Raw genomic sequence first — 13,075 nt, 5'->3', positions numbered from 1 at the left:
CCCTCCAGTTCAACTTTAATTAAAGACAAGCTCTAAACCCTTGGGCCACACATGGTTAAACCAACATGGTTAAAAACAGGAAGCAAAGAGGGGAGGACAGTCATGACATGGAATGAGTTATTGAGTCTTACAGAGAAGTCACACATAGTGCAGAGCTGAGATCATCTCATGCTTTGACCTACTGGGTAGTTATGGCTATGATGAGAAGTAGAGAACATCTTAAAATATGGTCTGTAACAGTTATTTCTTCTGGGCGATTACTGACAGTGATCACTTGTTTAATCCCTTAAACTGCAGGCTTTAGATAGGGGTGTAAGTCTCTGACCTGACAACAACTTCATTTATTAATGATTGTTTAAGAAACTGTTGTTTTTTTTACAGTTACCTTGAAAACTATGCTGGGTTGCTCCAAGTGGCACAAGCGTTGACCCTATCATAGGGAGGTTACAGTGACACAGCCATTCATGACTGAGAATCCCAGAGAACATAATTGTCCTCGCTCTTTCTGGGTGTGTAGGATGGCCCTCCTCATTCTTCAATGTGATGCTAGCTAAGCTGCTGTTATTAAATTGGCCGTAGGCATTCTTCTCCATGCGTTTTGAGCTGTTACCAAAATAATATGCAGAATACACAAACATTACTGGAGAATTCTGTTTACTTTATAGTGGAATATAGCCAGTAATACTACACCAAACATTTATGTTTAATTTTACATTTGCAAGTGAGCATATACTGCATTTAATGCCATTGAAGGACATTGTAAAATCCATGCAGACTTATTTGGTAATGACTTTATGTTTTGAACCATTTTGGGACAATTATTCAGTAACTACTATAAATAGAATTATGGAACAAATATGTAAGTTATGTAATTGTAAGCATGAGGAAATACAGTCCTTTCCAGTTTAAGGGGTTAAATATGAGCATGTGTCAGGCTTTGATTTGATTGCGTATGAGGAGCTGGTTAGTTTGCAGTGGACTTTGGAACTTTATGGATGGTTACATTTGAGGGTTGTAAAATATTTTTTGTATTGTAAATGCACTTGTTTACAAAATGACTACAGTGACAGTATGTAGGTCCAGATAGATAGTCATAAAAGAGGGGTCTCTAGTTTTAGGCTTGAAGGGTTGGTGTCTATTTTGGTGATTTCATTGCTTAAAATCTCCTGGTTTAACTTATCTTTTAATTGCCAGGTTTGGTAGATGTGTTTGAGCAGGGAAACCACTGAACTGTGCTGCACATCAGCCCTCCAGCACTGGAATTAGAGGATTCCACCAGCTTAGCACTTCTCTCTGGCATAGCCATGCACTTATTAGCGAGTCAGTTTCTTTTACTTTTTCTCAAATGGGCTTTTAAGAACTATTTGGTGCTGCAAGCTTGGGTGCCGAACTGGCACTGTCTGTGACATCTTGGCCTTAGCTTGTGCTCCTGTTGCCAGACCTCTAGCATTAGTGCCAGCTCCATCCCCTGAGGCTAAGCTGGCCAAGAGCTCCAGTAATCCCCCCTTACACCAACACCCGCAGGCAGACACTGAAAGAAGCCTTCATGCCCAAATCCCCGCCAGGAGAGTCCCCCACACCCAGCCCATCAACCCAAACACAGCGGTTTGTAATTCCTAGGTCTCCGCTCAAGATTAAATCCCCAGGAATAGCAACTTTTTTGACTCTTACGTTATGATGTCTCGCACAGATTGCAAGCTTTATCTGATTGATAGTTGATTTATGTGCATGACAGCCATATTAATGATGTTTTTTTGTTCGCTTGTTCATTTTAACTTGCTAATCTGTTGAAATTTACTGCACTTAATATGTTTAACTTGGCAGTGTGCATTGATTCTTATTTAAAGAAGAAACGTATTATTGTGATACTTTTGTTGTTTTAATTTATTTAATCATGCAAAGACAGTTTGCTGGCATGATTCTGCGTGGCTTAAAAAAATCATCAACAGACTGCTCAAGATGAACTGGCCTCAAAAACGTTCACATCACACTTTTACAGCAGTGTATGGACACAAAGTCTGGACTACAATCTGTGAAATGTATTTTGTTATAGTGTAACGGTCACTTTCTTATGAGATCACAGGGTTGCGTGCCCATTTTCAAACAAATTCTGCATATGTGCTACCGTGCGGTGGTGCATTTAAGGCAACACCATCTCACTGTGTATGTCAAGAGCTCTGTTCTTATGTTTAATTTTTCAAATGGGGCGCTTCCATCAAGGCTGAGTATCGCCCTGTCTAAACTACACAGCTTAGTTATGGCATCTCTGTAAACTGAACGAGTGTGTGTGCATGCATATGTGTGTGAGAGAGAGAGAGTCAGAGGCCATAGAGGGACATTAAGAGGTTAAATTTGATCTATAATGTTCTGTTCTGCCTTATCTATTTATAGTGCTGCAGTATTAATGCTGACTGAATTGTACACTCGGAGGTATTTTTGAAATCAGTCTATATCTGTGTAGGTCTTGGTGTTCTTTCTGTTGCGAATGTTGCTGTCGTACCTCTCCTGAAAAGCCTCTGGAGCCTCTGAATAATGAGGTTGGACTGATGATACCATTTTTGTGCTATAAATAATGATTTTTATAATAATTTAAAGGTTGATTTTATAATGGCAGAAAAGAGGCTTTCTTGATTGTGTATTCTGTACAGTTTTTTTATTGTCTGGCAAAAAAAACATCAACTTTTTTACCGATCTGAAGTAGTAGGCTTAGGATAGCTTGGAAAAAGTTTGAATAAATGCTTGTTTGTGTTTTTTTGCAAATGAACCAGTGTGTTTGTGATGTCACACAAATCAAGACATTTATATGTATATCTGTCTTTTCAGTCTACGGCAGTTTAACCCCACCCATTCATTCTGAAGTTATAAGGAGTGTTTCACCCAGAAATGCTTTTTTAACGTGGCACAAGGCAGCCAGTCTTACATTTCAGAATCAGTGCAATTGAATCACCACCTTTACAGATGCATTTTCTGAACCCTGACTGTGTATGGGAGTCATCAGTATTGCTGTTGGTTTGGTATTTCCCATAATGCATGTTTCTATATAGGTGTTCAGTTCAGTGGGATTTCACCGTAGTTATTACTCTAATTATCTGGATTTTTAAAAATTAAAATGGTGAGAGATGGTCTTTTATGTTAATTACATGACCTTTTTCAGTCTGTTAAAGGAATCTTGGCATTACGTCTAGAGCTTAACCTGTTCACTTGAGACCTGCATAATATATTGTTAGCTGTTGTGGCAATATTGAACTTGCAATATGTTTAATTTCAATGTTCACAACAATCTCCACATTCCAAATTAGTGTTTTTTGTGTATTTGGATGACTTAAGGCACTCATTTGATCCAACAGATTTACCCCCTTAAAACCCCAGGCTTATTACATACTAATGCTTATTACTCAGTAACTACAGGGGCTTCAAAGCAAACTGTGTAGTACAGTTATATGTAAAAGTTTGAATACCTCCAGTCAAATTACATTTAGTTGATTTTCAAATTGACGGTAAGTTAAACCATCCTCTACAGGGAACAAACTGAAATATGGCATTTTGCGAATTTTAATGCACAACTTCTATTTGCTATGTTTAAGATGTTGCAAAAAAATAAAATCTGAAACATTAAATCTAAAACCTTTGCTCTCCTGTGTTTTATTTTTTCCAGTATGTTAAATTAAGCTTATAAACAGTAATTGTGCATTTAAAATGTTATTTTCACTTCAAAAAATCAACAAAATTTAATTTGACCAAAATTGCCCAAACTTTTGCATGTGACTGTACAGAGTAGTAGTATGTGACGTGAGATGCAGCCATGCTCATGATTACACTGGCCCTTGGGTGATAAGACTGGTCACTCCTGCCATTGAAGAACCTTTCAGTGGATGGTTCTTTAAAGAACGTGTCGCACATTTGGGCCACACCAGAACTTGGCCTGGGGACAGTAGAAGGAACTCTGAGAAGCTTGGGCAGAAGTTCTGGGTGGCTTACTGAAATCGAGAAAGCTGGACCTCCCCGTCCCTCAGCAAGAGACAGCAGGAAGTTATCGGTCGTAGAATGTAGAGGGGGGTGGTGTTGTGCGTGGTCCTTCTTTCAAACTTAAGTCGTTTTATAACTCCATTGATTGTGAATGAGAGGTGTGAGTGTGATCTACCTTTTTGAAGTTTAGAGAAGCGCCACATAATGTAAATGTTCTACACCGTGGTCACCGCCAGTGGCCTACTTTCAAGCAGAGTTTAGTTCCTACCTGCTTCTAACATGCTGGAATCGTACAGAGCCGCAAAGCTTTCCAGTGTAAACTACATGTCCAGAAGTTTATAGACACCTGATTAACCAGTGCTTCTTCTGAAATCAAGAGTATTAATCCCCTTTTGCAGCAACAGCCTCTACTCTTCTGGAAAGGCCTCACACTAAGTGTTGTAACATTGCTGTGGACTTTGGATTTGATTGCATTCAGCCACAAGAGCATTAGTGAGGTCAGGTACTGATGTTGGGTGATTAGTTTTGGATCTAATCAAAATTTAATTTGACCAAAATTGCCCAAACTTTTGCATGTGACTGTACAGAGTAGTAGTATGTGACGTGAGATGCAGCCATGCTCCTGATTACACTGGCCCTTGGGTGATAAGACTGGTCACTCCTGCCATTGAAGAATGCCATTGCATTCAGCCACAAGAGCATTAGTGAGGTCAGGTACTGATGTTGGGTGATTAGTTTTGGATCACAAACGCCTCTCCGACTCAGCCCAAAGGTACTGGATGAAGCGCCATTGCTCCAGAGAACACAGTTCTATTGCCATACAGCCCAATTCTGGAGGGCTTTATACTCCTCTAGCGTTTTGTTTAGCTTTGGCCATGATGGTGCAGCTGCACCAGAGGGTCCTGTACAGTTGTCAGTGGTTTTCTATTGAGATTGTACAAGCTGTGATTGTGTGCATGTGATTGACTGTGCACCTAAACGTATCTGAATCCACTCATTAAAAAGGGGTGTCTGGACTGTTGGTCATGTTGTGTATGTATCGTAGATTCATTCTTCTGTTTTTACTCACAGGCTTCAGTTCCTCCACCAATGGTTTTCAACAGCTCTGTGTCCCATAGGCCTGGTTTTAGCTCTACACTAGAGGGCAGTACTGACCCACTAGAATAGACGTAAACACAACAGGCCTCAGGCTGTGCATCGTTTCTTCCTGCCAGTTGAATGTTAATGTCATGCAGATGCTTGTATGCAAACAAGGAAGCCTTCTTGTTCTTCCTATTCTTTCAGATCAGAGAGAAATCCAGGCTGTAGCACCAAAAATGCTTTAATAATTTTAAGAATGTGATAGATGAAAAGAGTTCCGCAGCAGGGTGGAAATGTCCATGTTTTGCCTCTTCTGTTGGAACAAAAATGTATTCAGGCAACTTGTTACATTAGCCTGCAGGGTGCAATTCAGTATATTTGTGACTGGTGTAATCTATGCTTTGTAGTAGTGGATAGAGCAGTTTGTCTGAAAATAGACTCTCAGCGCTGAGAGCTCCAGTTTCCCTTAAACTGGGTTGCGTGTGATGTGGTGATGAATAAGTATCTCTCAGCAGAGACTGAAAAAGAATGTGATGTGTGTCAGTAAATGAGCAGACCTACAGAACTGCTGACCCACTTCATTAACACGCAGCGTGTCCCAATTCACACCGTCTCAATACTCTACATTAGTACTGATCAGTTACAGCTTTATAACCAGCTCCTAACTTAAACAGGTGGGTGGGTGTCTCTCTCTCTCTCTCTCTGTCTGCTCAGCATGTCTCTCTCTCTCTCTCTCTCTCTCTCTCTCTCTCTCTCTTTCTCTTTTTTTTTCTCTCTCTCTCTTTTTTTTTCTCTCTCTCTCTCTCTCTATCTCACTCACTCACACACTCACTCTCTCTGTTTCTTGCTCTATTTCTCTCTGGTAATAATTGGCTCAACATCTCTCTCTCTAGCTCTCTAATAACTGGCTCAGCATGTCTCTCTCTCTCTCTCTCTCTCTCTCTCTCTCTCTCTCTCACTGTCTCTCTCTATGTCTGTCTGTTTATAGAGAGAGATGGGCTCAGCATCTCTATTTCTTTATATATAGAGAGATGCTGAGCAAATTGTTACCAGAAAGAGAGAGAGAGACAGAGACAGAGAGAGAATGAGACAAATGAGAGAGAGAGAGACAAAGAGAACGAGAGAGCATGTTATGTAATCGATATTTCAGATTCCTGATATTCAGATGTACTACTTATTTTTTCATTTGAACCCTATTGTTTGTTTTATTTATCATTATTAGTAGTAGAATTATTATTATTATTTTTGTTACATGTCCATTTTATGCTTATATATATTATCATGTCTAAACCTCAAACTTTATAGCTTTGTTTTAATTGTTTATCCTTATGAACCTCTTTTATTCATTTCTATTTTAATCATAACTCAGTGTCGCATGTATTGTACAGCTTGGGTGACGGAGGTCTCATATCCTGCCATGCCAGTAAAGCATATTTGATTTGATAGTGAGTGGCAGAGAAAGAGAGAGAGAACGAAGGAGATTAGAGACAGTGAGAGACAGAGAGAAATGGTTAGAACACAGTTATTACCAGAGAGAGTAAGAGAGAGAAAAAGAGAAACAGAGAGAGATGCTGAGCCAACATAGAGAGAAAAACCTCTCTCTCTCTCTCTCTCTCTCTCTCTCTCTCTCTCTCTCTCTCTCTCTCTCTCTCTCTGGTGATAATTCAGTTCAATTCAAAGTTGCTTTATTGCATAGAAAAATATAGTATAGAAAGAATAATGATGATGACAACAATAAAAACAATAAAATTTGTGCTTGTAGGCTTTCATCTCTGACATGTTGTGGTCACGCACAGTCCCTCAGACTGTGGCAGGTGTAAACATGCTCTGCTAGTGTGTAGCACTCTTTATCTTCACCTAGAACATATGGCAGCTTCTCTGTATTGGGGCGATTATAAATACAGTAAATATGAGGGTAATTTTAGTAAAGAATTCTGTTTGAATCTAATTGAATTTGGTACATTCAGTGAGAAAGTGCAGCTCTCTCAGTCTTATTCTGTTGGCAATGCTGGAACAGTCTGTTCTTTGGGTAGCCATGACTTCTTGTGTCTGCCTGTCTCTATGGCCAGACGGTGCCGACTGATTCTGTACTTCATGAAGGTGGATCTCAGTTTTGAGACAGTCAGCGTGCTCAGGTCATCTGCTGCACTGTACTGACGTCTCTCTTTTAAGGTCAAGTTTACTTTATTGACATGACAAAATTACATTTGTGTTGTCAAACACTGCGTCAGTAATCTATATAATAGAAGTTAAAGAAAAAGAGATACATATATGACAATATAACAATAAAGAAGAGAACACATCAATTAGTATCCAATACATCCAATAACACATTATCCAATACATCTCTGTAATTAAGAAAATATATATATATATATATATATATATATATATATATATATATATATATATATATATATATATTATGTATATATATCTGGGTTCGATTCCCGGCCAGGTGACTAGGGTCCTTTCTGTGTGGAGTTTGCATGTTCTCCCCGTGTCTGCGTGGGTTTCCTCCGGCTACTCCGGTTTCCTCCCACGGTCCAAAGACATGCAGTCAGGCCAATTGGACATGCTGAATTGCCCCTAGGTGTGAGTGTGTGTGTGACTGTGTTTGTCTGTCTGTCTGCCCTGCGATGGACCGGTGACCTGTCCAGGGTGTATCCTGCCTTCCGCCCATGTCCTGAAGCTGTGTATCTGTTTTTGAAATTGCTTAAAATATTTATTCCAGATAGATTTATATTTTGGGCAGTTAAGTATAAAGTGCCCCTCTGTCTCTACCTCACCTCTCCTGCTGTGACCACACAAGCTTTCTTCTCTTGGAGCAACCAAAACCTTTTGAACCTGCCTTTCTCAGTGGCCAGGCTGTGGTCACTGAGTCTGTATTTGGTGAGAATCCATCTGTGCTTCACATTCTTTGGAATCGTTTTGCAAACTTCTGCATGCAGGACCTCAGTGGGATGCTTGTCCCATCTAGCATAGTTATGATGCCTGAGTGGGCCCCAGACTTCACTTCCATACAGTGCAATGGGGAGGATTACACTGTCAAAGATCTTTGATCAGGTTCTAGTTGGAATATCAATCTTGAAAAACTGTTGCCTGATTGATAGGAAAGTGTTTGATCTAGGGTGGTGTCCCCTAAATTTAACACATCTCCTTCCCTGAGATCTGACTTTCTTATGGAACATCGTGACTTTAGATTTATGTGGGTTTACTGTCAGAGCCCTGTTTTGACCTCTGTACTTCTCTAACAGATCCGAATACTGCTATAAGCCAGCAGCATATTATTAGGGTCCAATTTGTCTCTCTTGTAGATTGAGGAAATAAGCCCCCAGCACCAGGTCTCAGGAAAGCGGAGAATGATGTTGAACAACAAAAAAAAGCATCTCTCTGCCTTTTAATAATTGTCTGAGCATCTCTCTCTCTCTCTCTCTCGTTCTCACTCATTCTCAGAATTTCTTTCTATCTAGTAATAATTGGCACAGCATCTCTCTACAGAGAGAGAGAGAGATATGCTGAGCTAATCTCTCTCTAAAGAGAGAGAGAGACAGAAAAAACTCTCTCTTTCTCTGTCTTACCCCCCTCCCAACTCTGTGTCTCTCTCTCTCTATCTGGTAATAAGTGGCTCTCTATCTCTCTTGCTGTCTCTATCTCGTTATTTCTCTCTATCCTTCACTTTCTACCTCTCTTTCTCTACCTCTGTCCTTCTCTCCCTTTTTATGTATGGCAATAATTTGAGCATCTATGTCTCCATCTCTCACACTCTCATTCTCTCTCTCTTGCCCCCTGTCTCTCACTCTTTCTTTCTGTCTCTGTCTTCTAATAATAGGCTAAGCATCTCTCTCTCTCTCTCTCTCTCTCTCTCTCTCTCTATCTATCCATCTATCTGTGTCTCTCTTTCTTTCTGGTCATAATTGGCTGAACATTTATCTATCTCTAGCTCTCTCTCTCTTTCTCTTTTTCTCTCCCTCACTCCCTCCCTCCCTCTCTGTATCTGTTCAGATAGTGATGTTCCACTTCAGCTTGTTAAAAGGGCACACAAACACACACACACACACACACACACACACAGCTGTCCTGCTGCCTCTGACTCTTCCAGCTCATCACATCTGTTCCACAAACTCACCTCACTTCAACTCTGCTGAGCAGAGCTCTGTTTATCACTGTATTCTGTGCGGAACAGGAAAGAGCCTATATAGCTGACACAGTTATCCAGGAGCTCATCTCCCTGCGTGTGATTTGACTGTGTCTTTTTAAACCATCTGTGAAAAACATATGAATGTGTTCATGAGCCTTTGGGTCAGTGGTTAGCACAGTAACCTGCTGGGCCTGTTGCCACAGACATGAGCTCAAACTTATCTGGGTCACAGTGGTTGTCCTCAGTGGTCAGTTTGTTATCACTCTTACTGTACTTACAGGTAATTCATGACCTATGACCAGTTCTTGTCCAGTGGGCCAAGGCAAATGAAGAGTGCTGCTGACCTAAAGTCAGGGATGTTATAAGACATTACAGTTATGGAATAGCAATCTTTTGAGTTCTAGACTATACAGAAAAGCATTGGCTTATGAACCTTCATAAGCATTACTTATAGCTATAACCTGGGGTGTGTATAGTGCTCTCCAGAATTTTTGGCAAGCTTAGAAAAAAATCGGAGTTTCTTTTATTGGCTAATGACACTGCTGTGTGCAGAGCATGGATCTTAGTGAAACTGGTGCATAAATAAATGGAGAAAACAAATTATAAACAAATAATGAAAGATGTTATGAAAAGATCTGCAGTAATTTGTACAGGATTCCTATAAGAATATAAATGACTACTTTACTACAGGGTAATAATTTAGACTAGTGTAAGAGAACTACAGGAATATTATAATAAAGTATTGTGGCGGCTGCCACACATTCCACGTTTCAAGAAGAGGCTTTGGAGCCGTGGTATGAGGAGCTGTACCACACACTGCCCCCTCTGTCAAAGGGACGTTAAATACTGTTATTCAATGTTGTTAATGTTGTTGTTCTTTAGTTTGACATGCCTGCTACCCCTGACTGTTTTTTTATGTGCCTTCTCTGTTGGTGTCAATAAAAGAGCATTTCTTGTGACAGAAATAATGGTCTCTCCCATATCTTATTCTACAACCCCACTTCCAAAAAAGTTGGGATGCTGTGCAAAGAGTAAATAAAAACAAAATGCAATGATGTGCAGATCATTTAAACCCTATATTTCATTGTAAATAGTACAAAGACAACATATCAAATGTTGAACCTGAGAAATTTTAATGTTTATTGAAAAATAAATTTGAATTTGATGCCAACAACACATTCCAAAAAAGTTGGGATGGGGCCAACAAAAGGCTGGTAAAATTGTGTAATGCTAAAAAAAACTTTAAAATTTTCCTTTAAGAATATGATTTACATGATTTGCATATCTTTGCATTCTATTTACACCACAGTGGTGTCAGAAGTGGGATAATGCTGCCAAGTGGCAAGCAGTGGAATGGGACTTCAACAAACTTACAGGTGTATGGCAAAGAATAAAAGATGGTGGAAAAGACAGCAAAGCTCAGAGACAGTGAAAGAAACAGCTCAACAAGGCTCGGTGATGGAGTCCAGCTGAAGCCCAGTGAGAAGAAGCTGGACACATCTGCCTCCCTCACTACAACTGCAAGAGTGCCTGGGGGCCATAATCAGCACAGCTGCAAGTGGAAGCTCCAGGTGACCTAGTGGCATTGACCACAGCTCTCCAGGCACTGAGAGAGAGAGTGGATAAGTGTACTGGTGGCGGAGCTGAGCACGATGGTTCAGCAGGCATATCCAGCATTCCAGAGGGCTGTGCAGGAGTAGCTGGTAAAGGAGTGTTTCCTGAACATGCTATAGCCAGAGGAACTGAGGTGGCAGGTACAGCTCATTAAACCTGCTGGCCTTCGAACAGCCATCGCCAGTGGAGCTCATCCTCCCCAAAGAGACATCAGGGCGAGGAACACAGCGCTATGCTCAATGTTTCAAGTAGGGGCTTTGGAGGCAGGGTATGCAGAGCTATGACTCATGTCCTGCCCCCTCCACAAAAGGGACCTTAAATGTTACTGTGTAATGTTGCTGTTTCTTAGTTTAAAGTGTGTATACATACTGCCAAGAGAAGGTGTATGGCTAGAAATGACTTGCCTGCTAACCCCAGCTGTTTTTCATGTGTCTTTTCTGCTGGTGTCAGTAACAAAGCACTTCTCATGGCAGAAATAATGGCCTCTCCTATGTTTTATTCAAAACCAATTTCACAGTATTGCACTATTATTATACAACACTAGAACTATTGTAGTTGCTTATTGTATCAGATAAACCAATGGCAACCTGTTTATTAACACCCAAGAAAATAATAATAATAATAATAATAATAATCAATACAAATATATTCTTCAACCAAAAGTGTTTTGAATATCCAAACAAATCAAGTGTTAAATTGCATGATATGTGTGGTCAGTCTAATGTGCTTTGAAAATGATCAGCACATTTACATTATGAAATAATGCTGTTGACTGATGTGTTTTGTCCCTGTTAAATAAACAAATAAAGTGAAGTAAGATATCATGGGAAAGGAAGGGGGTGCAAATAACTACACACATGGTGGTCAATAATTTTGTAGGCTATTTATGTTTATTCCCTCATGGATTTACTCTAATAATACGGGATGACGTGAGAGAACACAAAGCAAAGCCTTCCAGGTCCACAACAGACCTTCAAGGTCTTGGCCCGTATTTCTGGAGGTCGCTTTATTTTTTCCATCAGCTACTGACTGAACACACGCGTGCAGGCTGAGCTGGATGTGGGCGGAGCTTTCTCAAAGCGGCTACAAACTCGCGCTCCCATTGGGCCTCTCTGAGCCAGCCCACTTTTCCCCCTTCCCCCTTTAGCCCGCCCACCTCTTTAGTCCCACCGGCTCTGCTCGCTCTCCCCACAGTAGAGACAGCTCCCCGAGCGCGGACAGGGGGCGCTGTTCTGTGGGACAGGAAAACACTTCAGCGGCAGCATCAGAGGAGCTCTGTCTAACCTGTTATCTCTGTCACTGTGGGCGTGTAGTTAAAGACTGAAGGTTTCGTTGATCTTCTGTCGTCTTTTTTGCTGTTTTTTTCGTTTTAGCCTTCACGTTTTTTTTAGTGCGTTTTTCTTTGTTTGAGAAAGCTGTCAGTGTGTCGTTTTTGTTTTCTTTCTGTACAGCTTTCAGTCTCACGTTCTTTTTACTTATCTTCTATTTCGTTCGCGTTCAGTGTTTTTCGTTTTAGACAGCTTTCCACTCTCACGTTTTTTCGTTTCAGAAAGCTGTAAGTCTCCCGTTTTCTTTCTCTTTTTTCTCGTCTTTATCGCTTGCTCCAACCGCCACCCTGAAGTTCATCGTAGTCATTCTGGCCGCCGGGATGGTGGCTTTTATCGGCGCTGTAATCTGCATCATCGCCGCGGTTCACAGCGGGTCTCCTGCGGCTCCCCCGCTCACCCAGAACCGCTCCTCCTCTCCGGCTCCTTTCTCCCCGGGCTCGGTGGCCAGGGCCGGCGCTCTGGACGCTCTCCACGCCACGGAGGCTCCGGGTGGCCCCGAGGCGCCCACCTTCTACGGGCTGACCGGGGGCGTGGGCGGCGCGGGCAGCGAGCAGAGGGTCATCTACAGCCGCCTGCTGTGCACGCCTGTGCCGCCGGGCCAGTGCGATCCAAAGGCTGTTCAGGCGGACCAGCAGCAGGAGGATGAGGAGGGGGAGTGGGGGTCCCTGCGCGCCGCCGCCGAGGAGCTCCGACACACCGCCCAGAGACAGCAGGAGGAGATCCGAGCCGACCGCAGGACCATCCGGGAACTGACGGGGAAACTGGCGGAGTGCGAGGGGACCGGAGGAGGAGGAGTGGTGCAGGAGGAGAGGGAGAGGGAGAGGGGCATGATGGGGGACGAGGGGCGAGCAGGAGCAGTAGAGGAGCTGGAGAGAGCCATACTGCACATGAAGGAGAGGATAGAGAGACTGGAGGTGAGGAGCAACCTGTTTGTGCAAGGTTGAAT

General features: G+C 41.9%; 1 protein-coding gene across 1 annotated transcript in view; it reads left to right on the top strand.

Annotated features, from left to right (window-relative positions):
* The window catches only part of cbx6b (chromobox homolog 6b), a 33,368-nt gene that overhangs the window by 6,804 nt on the left and 13,489 nt on the right, over positions 1–13,075 (top strand). The window contains exons 6-7 of the mRNA XM_036590482.1: positions 1,440–1,605; positions 12,318–13,043. Of these exons, the coding sequence (XP_036446375.1) occupies positions 1,440–1,605; positions 12,318–13,043 (892 nt within the window). The remainder of the gene's footprint in view (positions 1–1,439; positions 1,606–12,317; positions 13,044–13,075) is intronic.

This window comes from Colossoma macropomum, unplaced genomic scaffold (genome assembly GCF_904425465.1).
Source record: "Colossoma macropomum unplaced genomic scaffold, Colossoma_macropomum, whole genome shotgun sequence".
Lineage (NCBI taxonomy): Eukaryota > Metazoa > Chordata > Actinopteri > Characiformes > Serrasalmidae > Colossoma > Colossoma macropomum.
The sequence above is the reverse complement of the archived record's forward strand: the minus strand, read 5'-3'. Positions and strand labels throughout refer to the sequence as shown.